The 15944-nt window shown below is 42.0% G+C and overlaps 2 protein-coding genes across 6 annotated transcripts in view; one reads left to right on the forward strand and one right to left on the reverse strand.

Annotated features, from left to right (window-relative positions):
- Positions 1 to 1300, reverse strand: part of LOC117378418 (sodium-dependent neutral amino acid transporter B(0)AT1-like) — a 33953-nt gene extending 32653 nt beyond the window's left edge. For both annotated transcript variants that reach the window (XM_033975013.2, XM_033975014.2), the window contains exon 1: positions 1108 to 1300. In XM_033975013.2, the coding sequence (XP_033830904.1) occupies positions 1108 to 1294 (187 nt within the window). In that variant the 5' untranslated portion in view covers positions 1295 to 1300. The remainder of the gene's footprint in view (positions 1 to 1107) is intronic.
- A 1484-nt stretch (positions 1301 to 2784) lies between these two features.
- The window catches only part of fhod3a (formin homology 2 domain containing 3a), an 87640-nt gene continuing 74480 nt past the window's right edge, over positions 2785 to 15944 (forward strand). For 3 of the 4 annotated variants that reach the window (XM_055225368.1, XM_055225369.1, XM_055225371.1), the window contains exons 1-2: positions 3137 to 3353; positions 14999 to 15108. In XM_055225368.1, the coding sequence (XP_055081343.1) occupies positions 3189 to 3353; positions 14999 to 15108 (275 nt within the window). In that variant the 5' untranslated portion in view covers positions 3137 to 3188. Of the gene's footprint in view, positions 3354 to 14998; positions 15109 to 15944 lie in introns of all 4 variants that reach the window. The other variant, XM_055225370.1, reaches the window with a different exon arrangement.

Raw genomic sequence — 15944 nt, forward strand, 5'->3', positions numbered from 1 at the left:
AGAAAGACAGTTCCTCTTTACAGAACATCTTACGTAATATAATGTATTTTCAAATCGCTTGTGTCTATTCATAGTCTGTACCGTCTGAGCATATTAAACTTATTTTATTGTTAAACTGCAGGTGGTTTCAAAGCGTCTGAAATGAGATGAAGGATAATAACAGCGATGGGCACTTCAGTCTAAACTCTAGATCCTACAGCAATAAACTTTAAACAAACATGAGGGTTTTCTGTAGTATCTTAATTAATAATGTTGTTTTTATTGCATTCATTTATTTATTCATTTCGAGCTCGTATCAGGCACATTTCACAGATTTGTTCCGATACAAACTCGAAAAAGGAGTGGGAAGAACAAAACTTAAAGCACGAATGTTACGCTGTTTCTGATCTGTTCTAATGTCGTTTCCTCATCAAAAACAGACCTGGAGTTGTGTTTTGTTTCATTCACACACGTTTAACGCACAAACTCTGCACATTTAGGCTGTGTTCTTGTCTCAAACCGTAAAAAACGCTTTGTTCCACCTTGTGACGTCATCATGTGGTGATACAGGAAGTGCTTTTCTGTGTTTTTAAACTCCACACACCTTCATTTCTGGAATCATTTGGATCATTTCAGCTTCTGGAATTGACAATTTACTACTGAAATAACGGTTAAAAAAAAAGGAGATGTTAACTTGAAAACTACCACTTCATGACATCACAAGGTGGAACGGGGCATTTTGAGCTTTGGAGATGTTACAGACTAATAATAAAGAAACAAAACACAACTCCAGGTGTGTTTTTGAGCAGGAAACAACATTATAACATGACTAAAAGCTCAAAAGAGTCAATTTTGTGCAATAAAAGTATGAACTTTTTTTGTTTATTTTTTGTATAATTTCATTTTACGCTTCAAAACTGTAAAATCTTAATAAAAAAACACGTCCTTCCGTTCACCCACTGCAGCGTAACAAACCAAAGTGACCATGTTTTTATTGTTACTCCATTTTTATAATCATATTCTCATTTTAATCATATATAATGCAACACTTTAATGTTCTTACGTGTCATTTATTTGATTCTTTTTTATGTTTTTTTTGCGTTGAATAGGATCCTAAAGCCGACCTACCTCCTCCGTGGCTCTGGCATAAATACGGGAACCTCCAGACGTTCCCCAGCCCGACGCAGAACCCCACACAGGTGAGCAGGTACTGGGCCTTGTTGTCCCATTTGGGCCGGTCTCCCACCTCCGTCTCCAGGTTCTCGTACGAGGGGATCCTGTCCTCGAGCCCGGGGTTGGGTAAAGCAAACTTCATGTTGTCCTTCCCCAGCTGCGCCGTAAATGGTCATGGGTCTGTCACTTCACTGGGTTTGTAGGTGACAGTTTCCAGGTCACCTATTAAACTGGACTTGCACCATGTGTCCTGCCATAAACGGGACAAAACCTCATCTTGTGTGTCATTTTATCCCTTAATTTAAAAAAATGTGATTTCCCTGCAGCCTCTGTGAATATGTAACTAACAGACGAGAAAACATTTAGTTCAAATTAGCTACAAAATTGACTTATTAACACTGGTTTAATTATTCTCAAGGATTTAACTCCGTGTAGCTGCTAAGTTAATGTTCTTTTTTTTTTGCACTCGTAAAAATGTGTTGATAAGAAACTGATCAAGTCACTGATTGCCAGGGTGGTTTTTACAGCGGTCCGTTAGCAACCACAATCAGAAAGGAAAAAAAGTGATTATATTTCACCCAAAGTAGCGTCTAGGTTGTTTTTTATCTTTATGAACTTATCTCATGTTATAATATTGTGCGCCTATAAGTGGAATCTACAGATATTTTTAATAATTTTCGTTTTTATTCCACACTTTTCTCCTTTAATGTTAGTTTTATGATGATTATTTGTGATTTTTTAATGTTTTGGATTTGCTGTATTGTGATTTGAATGTCTTTTATTCTGTAAAGCACTTTGAATTACTTTGTGTATGAATTGTACTACATGAATAAACGTGTCTTGTGTTGCTTTAACAGAACAGCTCTTTTGAATCCCTTTATGCAATGGAAAATGTGGAGTCACCATTAGCTGTTTAAAAAAAAAAAAGTAAAATAAGAAAATAATAATAATAAATCAGGCAAAATAGTCTATGAAAAATATAATTATTTTTCATTAATTTCTTTCATTTTTTTATTAATTTCGTGCAGATTAACAAACACAAGAAGCCAGTATACATGCATCCAGTTCATTTAATGCACATTTCACATATTTTTTTGTTATTTAAGCTTGAAAATAGAGAAGAAAATGTGTTAAATCCCACCTCTGTGTCCCTTTAGTCCAATTTTCACAAGTGGAATTAACACAAGAGCTGCGTTTGCTGTTGTTCGCCACTAGAGGGAGCCACTGCAGCGTCAATTACAACAGTCATAAACTCATCAGTGGATTTGAGACGTGAAGGAGCACTTGCCTCTGCGTTTTACCCCCACACCACGGGCTATGAGCTGCTGAATATCAGATCCAGACCTTCTTTCTGCAGTTTAGTCACGATTGTTACAGTAATGACCCATAGTCGTGTCACTTCTACAGTTTACGCATAAGAGACACAGTGGATTTAGATAAACATTTGCCACATGCGCAGTTGTTGTAGCTCAGTTTAAAGCGTTTATTGTTTTGTGTGTTGTTTATTTTCATGCAGGAATCTGGTGCTAAGCTGAGACAGTGATTTGAAGAGAGGAGGAGGAGGAGGAGGAGGAGGAGGAGATGAGGCAGAGGGGGAAAATAGATATGGGGCTGGATTTAGTGGGACTAGACAGACAGCAGACCGGCTGTCCCAAGCTGCTCTGATCCTGAGTCTGCGGCCACCTGCCTCCACCAGAATAACAGCAGGAGTCCAGGGAAGAGTCTAGTGAAGATTTCAAGGTAGAGTCCAGGGAAGAGTCCACAGAGGAGTCAAGAGTCCAGGAAAGCGCGCAGGGAAGTGTCCAGAGAAGTGTCCTGCGCCTCCCCACGCCTCCTCACGCCTCCCCACGCGTCCCCTGACCCCCCCTGTCCCGCTAGGGCCAGTCTGTCCCGTGCGCACTTCTCTTGGAGACGTGGGTTTGTTGTCGTTACCAGGACAGGACCGTGTGTGTGTGTGTGTGTGTGTTTGTTTGTGCGCGCGCCGCCGCTGCTGCCGGAGCCACAGACGCTGCGCAGAGACGCTGCATGGATGAGCCATGGCCACGTTTGTGTGCAGGGTTCAATTTTTAGACGATACCGATCCTTTTAACAGCACAAACTTCCCGGAACCGACCAGACCTCCGCTGTACACCTTCAGAGAGGACATCCCGCTCATCAACCAGCTCGCGGGCATCCACAGACTCCTCAAAGCCCCCCACAAGGTACTCCCCCACTCTGCAGCACTCAGGACATCCAGGATCAGGTTTTGAGGTTTTGAGGTTTAGTTTAGAAAGTTTACACGTTGATTTATTTAATTTTATCCCACTGTTCCCGCTGGTTTAATAGGAACAGGTCACGTGACACCATATTCAGTAACCTCAAGCTGAACTCAATGCAGCTTAAAACTAATATTTAACCCAAGATCTTGCTTTTTTTTGCCTGTCCAACCACCCCCCCCCAAATAAACTTCCAGGGCCACACATCTATATTTAACACCAGCAACAAGTGATTGGCTCTGCAGCTCCAGGAATGCAGCAAGCTTCCAAATGTTAAGAGACCTAAGCAACATCTAACCCCGATCGCTCCAAAATAGACTGAGATTAATCTGACACAATAATCTCATAATGTGACTGTGTGAAACGGCGAGCAGGTGCGTCTCAGCCACAGCCACACGAGCTCTTCTGAGTGCGGTTTAAGCCAGAGTTTCAGCAGGTCGGGGGGATGAAGGACCTCAGATTGTGCAGGATAACTGAGGATTTTTGGAAACAGAAGAAGAAAACGACACAAAGATGAGAAGCGTATGGAGCGTTTTGCTATTCCAACTCTCTAGTCTCTCAAAAATCACTTCACTTCCACTGCAAAGACGTCCCACGCTTGTATATTTAAACTTGCATTCGCACAAACGACTTGAAAATATCTAGAGTTATGCCTTAGAACCAACTTCCCTCGGTCAAATCTATGGCCGCCGCCGCCGCCGAGACGGATTTGAAGACTCTAAACCGGCTTTCAGCGGCAAAGCACTTTTCCAGCCCAGTGTATTTTGCCCCGTCTTAGAAAAGCCACAACACAAATGAAAAATGGCCCGAGGAGCAGAAAAGCCCATGATTATACCTCTACAGGGACATGGCACCGGCCCCTGTTCTTGTTTGCAATTTTGTTCCCATCAGATGAGTCCAAAGAGCTCTGCAAAAGTCTAATGCTTTTTGATTATACACGCGCCGAGCTGTACTGAAGATGCTAACGGGACCGCTAGCTTAAAGCAGACGTATCCTGCAAAATGGACTTTTCAGAGGTTTTAACCACGTTTCTAGTCGTTTCCGTCTCATTTTACAATCTGAAAGTTGTATTTGGAGTGATTCATGTTTGAGGACTGTATTTTCCAGCCAAAAAATGCAAAATAATGGAAAAAAACAACCATATATTTCACATATAAGTCGCATCTGAGTATAAGTCGCACCCCTGAAAAACTATGAAAAAAGTGCGATTTATACTTTATTTATGCGGAAAATACGGTCATCTTTAATCGCTTATTTTCAAGACGCCATTTTGCCGATCAACCTCGTTTTCATCTCCACTGGTACACGCCCACTGTGACGTACGGACACGCCCACTGTGATGTAGTCGCACACTGTGACACGCCCGCTGTGACGTACATACACGGCCACTGTATCATATGCGCCCACTGCGACGTACACGCCCACTGTGACATCCGTAAGCACACACTGTGACGTACGCGACCGCTGTGACGTACCTACACACCCACTATGACGTTCGTACGCGTCCACTGTGACGTATGCGGTCGCTGTGACATACACGCCCACTTTGACGTACGCACTTCCTTCTCTAGTTTTCTTAATCGGCAATACTCGTAGGATTCGGCAGCGTCGCGTCGTCATTTTGGTACAAATTTAAAAATAAAAACATCCACGGTTCGCTAGTGTGACTTGCAGCTATCCATAGGGGGCGCCAACAGCTCCACGCCTCTTTGTTGTCATGACGTTTACGCCGACGTCAGCTCCCGTTGGACACCGTGGTCTTCTAACGCATAAACCAATGGACTTGTTTCTTTTATTAAGTTGTTTTAGATGAAGATTGTGATTTAAAACGTGTAAATTACAACATAACGATCCACACGTGTCATAAATTAAAACTTTAGAGCGTCACAAGGACAAAACCGGTCAGATTTTACCTACTGACCCAGGTGAAGAAACGTCTCCTCGTCTCTTTGTTTTTCTCACGGGCTCCGCAGTGTGTGATTATATTGTGATGATAGCTGAGTGCGTATATGGCTCGCTGCCTCACATGTAAAGTATAGGTCACTTGTCCCAGAATTCTTGTGGTCACCGTCTGGATACTTTGTTCTCTCCTGACCGTCCCCTCCCCGCGGCGTCCACATCCATCCACTCCACCTCAGTAGTGTCACCGCAGAATCCAGCTCACACTCCTCCTCCTCCTCCTCCTGCTGCTGCTGACAGAGCCAACCTGCTACTGTAGTACTCAGCTGGTTGCAAATACTGTTACTTTGTCATCAACTTTCACTAGGGATGTGATGCTAACCGGAGGCACTGGTCCGTCTGGGGCGCGTTAGACTTTAATCTGATCTTTGTTTTAACACAAACTGACTATACAGAGCTGAACTATAACAGATGAGCTGCTTTGTGCTGTTACATAAGTCTCTCACACGTAACAATACAGTCACGAGCTAGCTAGCATTAGCATTAGCGTTAGCCAACAATATTTCTGTTAGTTACTCTCACCTTTTTGTTGAAAATCAAACTCCTAAACAGAACCATAAATACTCAGATTGATCACAAGCTCCTGAAAATGTGCTGTTTGAATCCGTTTTGTGTTTTTTTTTTTGGTTTTTTGGGCATTTTCAGACTTAAAACTTGCTTGCGTTTGCTAATGTGTGCATTGTGTCTCCATGGTAACTTCTAGGAGTACGCAAAAATATCAAAATATCGGCATATTGTATCGTTTAATTATGGTTATGTTCATTCATCTTCAGTAAACAGAAGATAAATGCTCCATTTATGTTTATTTTGTGTGGTTTTGATCATTAATGGTCACAAAAGCTTATATTTTTCCCTGAATCATATCGAATCCATTTGAAATATATCGTATCGTATTGTATCAAATCGAAAAAGTACTGTATCGAGGTATGTATCGGATCGGGAAAATCTTAACGATACCCAGCCTTAGTAACTTCTGAACTTTTATAAATACATTCCAGACTATTTAAAAACTTTTTCGTCAGCGTTTGCTAATGTGTACATTGTGTCACCATGGTAACTAAAGAACATTCCACCACGCACATACATGTACAACACCCCCAGAGTGACGTCACCGCAAAGTGTCAATACGCCTGGTAAAAACAAAACAAGTAATTTTTGTTGTAGCGTTTATCTGTCACATGATAATCTACATCTCCAAACGTCAAAACGCTCCGTTCCACCTTGTGATGTCATGAAGTGGTAGTTTTCAAGTTAACGTCTACCTTTTGTACCTTTACTTCAGTAGAAATCGGCAATTCCAGAGCTGAAATGATCCAAATGATTCTAGAAATGAAGGTTTGTGGGGTTTAAAAACACAGCGGAGCACTTCCTGTATTACCACATGATGACATCACAAGGTGGAACAGAGTGTTTTCAGTTTGAGAAGAAGAACTCAGTCTAAATCTGCAGGGTTTGTGCGTTAAACATGCGTGAATGAAACAAAAAAAACACAACTCCAGTCCGTTTGTGACGAGGAAACGACATTATAGCACAGAGAATAGCGTAATACATGCACTTTAATGTCAAACTCTGCGAGAAAAGTTACATAATACACCTTTAAGCATCTTGAACGAGCTGGATATGCTGCTGAGAAATACCTCCAAAGTTAAGTCACTTCCCCCTTTAAACTGCTCTCCCAAACAATCCAACATTTATGGAATTATTCAGAGCCGCTCATTAAATGTATATTAGCTGATTTTACGGCAGCACAGAGCACGCCCTCGTTTATCTTCAAAGAGCGTTTTGCTTTTGGGACTTTTAACGGTAAATACAAGAGTTCCTAAAGTTCCCAGTTACGTAAAGGCATCGTTAACAGTTCGCCAGCCTCTGTGTTGTTTTAACATGTTAGTAATTACTCCGTTCGCCCTCGTCGCTGCCCTCTGCTGACGGGTTTTAATGTAAGAGCGTGCGGTTGTGCTCACTCTGATGGATTTTGTTTTGTTGTTTCTTATTACAAAATGAAGTGTTTTTGGACTCGCTGACATTAAAATCTTACATTACAAAGCGTCTAGTTGCCCGCGCAGTGTTCATCTGTGGGTTATAGCGGCTAATTTGGAGCCGGGTTACGTATTTGGAATTCCCACCGCGAGTATCATAGCAACCAAAGAGCCAATCCAGAGCGACGCTGTTGAAGGTAACCGCCGGCACCGCTGGTTTAGCTGGTAAAGGGTCAATCAAACCTGTTGCTAACGCTAACAAAATAAATGTGCATTTCTCAAATCATAATTTCTGTGACATTAGAGGAGCTTTGACCCAGTTTACCACACGGTTGCTAGGTGACACTTCTGATGTCACGATTTACAACCAGGAAGTAAAATTTTAAACTTGAAAAATATCACCAAACTGGGAAAAGTTTTTAAAATTTGTATAAAAATCTTAAATATAATGATCTTAATCTTGTTTTAGTGAAAAGAGTCGTCCAATCTGATACTTTAAAGCTTCACTGTGTAACCTTTTCCGGTGGAGTGTCTGTTATCTTCTTGTCTCCATGGTGACGTTATCACTTTGGGATGTTCCAAAGCAAATATATCTTGTGTTTATTCAATCGCAGCTGTTTTTATTTCTCAAAACTACCGCAAAAACACGCTTTATTACTGCGTGAGCTTCTCCACAGATCTGACCTGTAACTGTAACTTGACCTGGTGATGTGGCCAGCTCGTCTCCATGGAGATAGTTAAATTAAATGCCATACTGAAGAACATTAAAGGAAAAAACAAAACAAAACATGGAGTCAAGGAGGTGGTTGAGTTACACAGACACTGAAAAGTTACACAGTACGTCTTTAAGTTGTCAGGGAAAAACCTCAGGGAAAGAAGGCGCCTGATTTGTCCGTTATTAATGTTTATATCTCGATTTACAGACACAATAGTGAAATAAAACACCCAGGATCATGTAGAGGGTTAATACGAACATTTAAGACCAAAATGACGAGTCTGAAGCAGCAGAGACAGAGAGAGCGGTGACAGTTTTTCAATAGAAAGTGAATTGGAGCCAGAGTTGATTGAGCCGGAAGCGCGTCCATGCTCACTTCCCATAACCGGCTAGCAGGTTAGCTAGGTCCACTTATACAAACAGTCTATGCTCCGCGCTCACATGTAAACAGATGAATATAAGTATTGTTCCTGGATAATGGTGAAACGTGCTTAAAGGGAAGTGGGGCACTGGGGCAGGTTGTGATTAAGTTCCCCCGTCCCCCCCATGTGGACCCCCCCCCCCCCCCCCGCTTGCCTGCGACCCCTTTATTCGATCACTCCTTTGTTTTAAGATTACCCCAGAGCGACCGTATCCTGAAATGAAAGAGTCCACAGTGTTTAGTTCTAATTAAAGTTGTCACCGGGCGTCACAGGCTCTTCATTTAGGAGTCAGATTTGTTGTACTAACTAGAAAATGTGAAAGATATTTTAAAGGTGCACTGTGAAACTTTTTCCGGCGGAGTGTCTGTTATCTACTTGTCTCCATGGTGACGTTATCACTTTGGGATGTTCCAAAGCAAATATATCTTGTGTTTATTCAATCACAGGTGTTTTTATTTCTCAAAACAACTGCAAAAACACGCTTTATTAGTGCGTGAGCTTCTCCACAGATCTGACCTGTAACTGTAACTTGACCTGGTGATGTGGCCTGTTCGTCACCATGGAGATAGTTAAATTAAATGCCATACTGAAGAACATTAAAGGAACAAAACAACAAAACATGGAGTGAAAGAGGTGGTAGAGTTGCACAGACACTGAAAAACCGACACTGAAAAGTTACACAATGCGGCTTTAAGTTGTCTGGGAAATGAAATAACACTAAATGGTAAAAAAAAAAAACTCCCACCTCCGCTCCTCTCGGCTACTGGGCTTCTGCAGACACACCCACCCGAGCTCCCGTTAGCGCGGCTGCCTCAGAGCGGTGTAAATATAGCTGAGTTATATTTAAGCCTGAGTCCATCCAGCAGACTGCGTCTCACTTACCCCAAGAGAGGGAGGGAACGACGGAGGAAAAGACGGAGGAAAAGACGAGAGCAGAGCAGAGGGCTGGTGATCGGGACCCAAGTGTCGTCATGAAGCCTGAGCACAATGCCACATGTCGCTTTTAAAAGTCCAGTTCAAGTTAAACGCTGAATAAACCCCGGGAGCGTGGACTTAAGAGTGTTTTTATTTACACTCTGACACGGGCCTGTTACAATAGAACAGTTTAAAGTGGGATTAGCAAATACAGACCCGTGATTCTCAAGCTGCGGGTTCGGTCCTCTCCGGAGACTCTTCCTCTAGATTTTCCGGGTCGATCCAAACAGACTCAGGCTCAGCTTTGTTCAGTTCAGTTAACGAGTGCAGGGCTCAGGCAGCGACGACGAAAGACACGAGTATTAAGTGTAGTAACAAGTGTATTTGTGTTTGTCCAGACACTGAATGATGAAGTGAACTCAAATGTCACGTCTTCACATTGTTAAACTCAACGCTCCGTGTGCAGTCTGCTCTGTTCTGTGTAAAAAGCCGAGGAAAAGTCCACTAGCATGAGGCGCAAGCTAATGCTAACATGTCAATTTCTGAAAAAAAACTTGTTAACACTTTTGTTGCCACACTCGCTTTATCTCTGCGATTTACCCTGGTATAAACTTATTAAAATCTTAGCCCCGCCCCCTGCTGTTTTCAGTCGCCGCGATCACGAATCTTTTTGAGACAAACTCGGCGCAACGATTGTCTCAAAACTCGTTAGAGCGTAATTTTCAGTTTGTACATGTAAAATTACTAAGTTGTCAGAGTAAAACGATATTAGAGTAAGAGTAATATGATACTTGTATATTATATTATCTTGTATATTTATATTATTTTTATTTGCCATTGTACAAATCAACATTTACGTGTTCAAACTTTCTGGAACATTTGTACGTTCACACCAAAACGTGTCCAGCGAGGCCTCCAGGTATCAGTTTATGTTTTTATTTTTTACCGATAGTGCAAAAAATAATAGATTTGTTGGGTAAAACATGTTTGTAGGTAAAAGAACAAGATGGAGAGGCTGAGGGGGTGGAGTTTTCTGCTGCTGCGGTACAGATTCGCCGCAGGGAAAGGAGAAGAATGGGCGATGCTGGAAACGTGGATTCAGGAGGTTAACAGTATTTTAGCTTGTGTAATGATATTTAAAAATTACGATACTTTTTACAGCATTAGTCCAAATCCGAGTACAAGGCGACAGTGGTTTAGTCGGTCGAGCGTTTGTCCACCGATCTTGAAGGTTCGTGGTTGGAATCGACATAAACTCGCGAGCCTCTGTTGCGTAATTATGCAAACACAAGTCGATCCTTACTTCAGTCTTGTCATTTTCGCATAAGCAAATGTTCAAACAAATGAGATTTCTGCGTCTCGTCCCACTGCGGGGTTGGTCTTCGGGCTTAACAGCTTCATCGCTCTAATCCCTTTAACAGTAATGCACAAAACAGAGCCACCTCACCACACTGAAAAGCAGCTTCTTTTTCTGCACCATTGTACTTGTTCAAACGACCGGGTCCCATAAAACAACGTTATTTTACAAGAGAGTGGTTTTAAGAACAGGGCGAGAGACACACGGACTGGCGAAGAGCGGGGACCATAGACTAACTGTACATAGACATGGACGTAGCTAACCTGCTAGCCGCCGCGTTACAAACAGGAAGTGATCACATAACTGCTGCCGTCAGACTCGTCCTTTCGGTCGTAAATGTTCGTATTAACCCTCTACATGATCCTGCGGTTTTTATTTCACTATTGTGTCTGTAAATCAAGATGTGAACTTTAATAACGGACAAATCAGGCGCCTTCTTTCCCCGAGGTCACTCCTGTTAGCGTTAGCAACAGGTTTGATTGACAGTGTTGCTAAGCGCTCGCTCCCTGATAAACCAGTGTTGTGACACAATTCATACGCAAAGTAATTTAAAGTGTTTTACAGAATAAAAAAGACATTAAAATCACAATACAACAAATCAAAACATAAATCATCATTAAAGTAACATTAAAGGAGAAAAGTGCAGAATAAACCCCTTTCAGTCACATTCACAGATAAACAGAACAGTTTGAGTCTGGATTTAAACATTGTCAAAGCCGAGGCCTGAGTCACATCTTCAGAAAGAATGTTCCAGGTTTAAACTGCACAAAAGTCCTGCTTTAGTCCTAGTTTAGTCCTAGTTTAGTCCTGGTGTAGACCTGGTTTAGTCCTGGTTTATTCCTGGATTAGTCCTGGTGCAGACCTGGTTTAGTCCTGGTTTAGTCCTGGTTTAGTCCTGCTTTAGTCCTGGTTTAGTCCTGGTGCAGACCTGGTTTAGTCCTGGTTTAGTCCTGCTTTAGTCCTGGTTTAGTCCTGGTGCAGACCTGGTTTAGTCCTGGTTTAGTCCTGGTTTAGTCCTGGTTTAGTCCTGGTTTAGTCCTGGTTTATTCCTGGATTAGTCCTGGTGCAGACCTGGTTTAGTCCTGGTGTAGACCTGGTTTAGTCCTGGTTTAGTCCTGCTTTAGTCCTGGTTTAGTCCTGGTTTAGTCCTGGTTTAGTCCTGACTGGGCGACAGGCTGAAGTGTCACTTGTTTCATAAAGGTTGTAAACTGCACACGTCTCACTCCACTCTTCACTTTTATTCACACATCAATGTTTTCGGTCCCTCTGAAACCTGAGGAACGTCAGAGTGACACGGTGTGCGGGAGTTTTCTTAACCTTTCTGAATCAAGCGTTACCTTCAACAGCCTCGCTCCTGATTGGCTCTTTCGTTGCTATGATACTGTTGGTCGGAATTTGGCTCCAAAATTCACCTTTAGACCTGCTCTGGCCTCGAGGAGCTTCATTTGACTGAACGCCGTGGGTGACGTCACACTCACTCAGTCCACGTCTTTTTACAGTGTGCGGTGGGGCTGGCGGGGCTGGTGGGGCTGGTGGTGCTGGTGGGGCTGGTGGTGCTGGTGGGGCTGGTGGGATCGGTGGGGTCATTCCTGTGGCTGGAGTGCGCACATCACACCTCCACCCGGAGAGTGACCATGCCATTCCTCTGTGTTCATGTCCACGACGCAATCACAGTTTCCAAAGACTATTTATGTTTGTATCAATGTGCCTGGATCAGAGGGTTTAGTTTACAGAGAATAGTCAGGGGCGAACACCACGGGCCACAACGGGTCTAACATCTGACAGAGGGGCGGGGCCAGAAGATGTATATGTTTATATTAAATCATGTATATGTGTATATTACATTAGAGATTTGTCCTGTAACATGTAGCAAAGCATAAATATTCAAAGCTCATTGTACAAATTGTTTTCCAAATGCATTAATTAAATCTGTAAATTGGCTGCGACCCTCTGAGCCTGTTCCTGCGTTGATTGTTTGCTAGCGTAGTTAACGTGCTTCGTAGCAAAGTGACGGCTGACAGTTTCTTCATACCGCATTTGATCAGACTTCAGTGAAAAAATATTTTGTTGTCCGCTCCGTATTAAACACTCGGCGCTCGTTGTCCACTTTTCTTTTCTTTGATAAGCTCATTTTTGCAGAAGGGCTGATAAAAGTAACACGCGCGAACAAGGTTGATGTCGCTGACGTGCGCCATCTTTTGGGGAAACGTTGGTATTACAGGAGAAAGATAAATCGAACAAGTTTTACTCTTACCTATTTTAATATAATTTGGTCACGTTCGGCGGCCCGGATTAATAAACCCAAAGGTCCGTGTGTTGCCCCCGGGCCGTAGTTTGCCCATGTCTGGTCTAAGTCAAAACACTGCACTGGAAAAATAAAACTGTAGTAAACACTGAAACGCTGATTGTGAGGCGACAGTGGCTCAGTTGGTAGCGTGTTCGCCCACTGACCCACAGGTTGGCGGTGCGATTCCAGCTCCTACACATGAATCCTGTCGTCGTGTCCTTGAGCAAGACACTTAACCCCCAGTGTCTATGGTGAAATGCTACTCTGAAGGGGCAGAGACTGGTTTTGGATCAGTATTGCAGTTTATAACAAAATAAAAACGTTAAATAATTACGTTCGCCCGCACGACCTTCTTGTAGTACCAGTGAAGTCGTCGCGTGTTAACGTTTTAGCCTACAGGGGGCGACAGAGAGGTAGAGAGTTTGGAGATTGACGTTTCAAATTCTGCTTTTAACATACAAAATAACACTACTTTGTTTATTTTACATTAGCATTAGTCTAAAAATGTTAAGAAAAGGTCAAATTTGGTGCCGTTTATGTGAAATCGAACTAACCTGCGGAAATGAGTGTCTAGTTTCAGTCCTAGTTTTAGTTTTTTTATTGTTTTCTTATTATCGATACTCGAGTTCTACGACTACTAAGGATGAACTTAACAGGAGACACTACAGACACAGCCCTTTTCTTTTGTATATTTTGGTTTTGGTCAGTTTTGTCTCTCAGCAACAAGTTTTTTTTTATATGGAAACAGTGAAATGATCCACTCTGCTCTGAAACATGTTTTAATATTTCATTTAGTCCACCTGCCTCCATAGAGATATATGAGACACTGAAGGTTCAAAGGTCGTTTTCTCCAAATACATTTCCTCCATAGAGACATAAGGATCAGCTCTTAAAGTAGCACCGACACACACCAAACTTTACAACGTCGTATTTAACAAGATTTAGATGAAACGTACAGAAGGATTTTTTGATTTCTTATTCCAAATCTGATTTATTCAAGTTTTAACCAAAAAAAATGAGGCAAAATTGCAATTTTTAGGCAAATTTTCAGTCAGATCTATTTTACTCAAAAACTAAATAAGATCCAAAATCACCTCTGTGTATTTTTTTTTTTTTTTTTTTTTTTTTTTGTCTCTAATACGACAATAAAAAGAAGCAAGGCATTTAAACCTGGCTCTGTTCATGTTTCTGTTTTGAATGGGCCAAAAATGGTCAGTTTTGGCTGTTTTTACACATAAAACGCCTTATTTTTATATAAAAACATGACATGATGAAAAACCTGTAATACATTTGTTTCTTACATTTATGTGAGTGAACGACAGGAGAAGATTTCAAATGGATATCTCGAAATTTACGATTTTAACTTAAAGCGCTCATATTACGATGTTTTCTGATCTGTTCTAATGTCGTTTCCTCGTCGCAAACAGACCTGAAGTTGTGTTTTTCTGTTTCATTCACACATGTTTAACGCACAAACCCTGCAGATTTAGGCTGAGTTCTTCTTCTCTCAAACTGAAAACACTCTGTTCCACCTTGTGATGTCATCATGTGGCGATACAGGAAGTGCTCCGCTGTGTTTTTAAACTCCACACATCTTCATTTTTAGAATCATTTGGATCATTTCAGCCTTGGAATAACTGCCAATCTACTACTGAGCGAAAGGTAAAAGGAGCTGTTAACTTGAAACTTGAAAACTACCACTTGATGACATCACAAGGTGGAACAGAGCGTTTTGAGCTTTGGAGAATACTAATAATAAAGTGCTACTCAAACATGTGTGAATGAAACAAAACACAACTCCAGGTCTGTTTTTTGATGACGTAACAGCTTTATAACGTGACTTAAACCTCACACAAGTCCATTTTCTGTAATGTCGTCCCTTTAACCTCATCACGTCCTTATAAAAAACACGGCGTATCTCGATTATAATGTTTTTTTGCGTGTGTTTTTGTTTTCACAGCTCGACGACTGCGCGCTCCAGCTGTCTCACAATGGCACCTATCTGGATTTGGAGTCGTCCCTGGCCGAGCAGAGAGACGAGTTGGAGGGATTTCAGCAGGACGACACAGGGTACGAACGGTTTCTCACACCTCCACACGCCAAGTCCTCACTGTCAAAACACCTTTACCTCTCCGGGCCGTCCCGTCGCCGTCCCGTTCGGTGCCGTGGCCCTCAGACGCGCGCACTTCTCGCATGATTTGTTGCTTTTCAAATGGGAAGAATCATAAGCTGCTGGATGAGGAGTTCTTGGAAGACTGTGTCCACGGAAAATATGAAACGCTTTGGAAACCCAGACTGATAGACCCTCAGATTCTCCAGCTACTGCCATTTTACAGTCTACAGCTTTATACTGTTTCATTTTCCTCCAAATGAACAGATTTAAACCCAGTAAATCAAATACCTTAGTTAATAGAGGAGGGCGAATGTAAACGTCTGTGGGATTTCGGTGAAGCTGCGTTTCCAAGATAATTTAAAGCTTCTATGTTACAGAAAACTGACTCTTGTGAGGTTTAATCTGTGTTGTCTCCTCAAAAACAGACCTGGAGTTGTGTTTTGTTTCATTCCCACATGTTTGAGTAACACTTTATTATTAGTCTGTTCTAAATTTGTCAGCGCAAAATGGTCTGTTCCACCTTGTGATGTCATAAAGTAGTTGTTTTCAAGTTAACGTCTACCTTTTTTACCTTTAGTTCAGTAATAGATCGGCAATTCCAGGGCTCAAATGATCCAAATGATTCTAGAAATGAAGGTGTGTGGAGTTTAAAAACACAGCGGAGCACTTCCTGTATCATCACATGATGACATCACAAGGTGGAACAGAGTGTTTTCAGTTTGAGAGAAGAAGAACTCAGCCTAAATATGCAGGTTTGGGTGTTAAACATGTGTGAATGAAACAAAAAACACAA

This window comes from Periophthalmus magnuspinnatus, chromosome 11, assembly GCF_009829125.3.
Source record: "Periophthalmus magnuspinnatus isolate fPerMag1 chromosome 11, fPerMag1.2.pri, whole genome shotgun sequence".
Taxonomy (NCBI): Eukaryota; Metazoa; Chordata; class Actinopteri; order Gobiiformes; family Gobiidae; genus Periophthalmus; species Periophthalmus magnuspinnatus.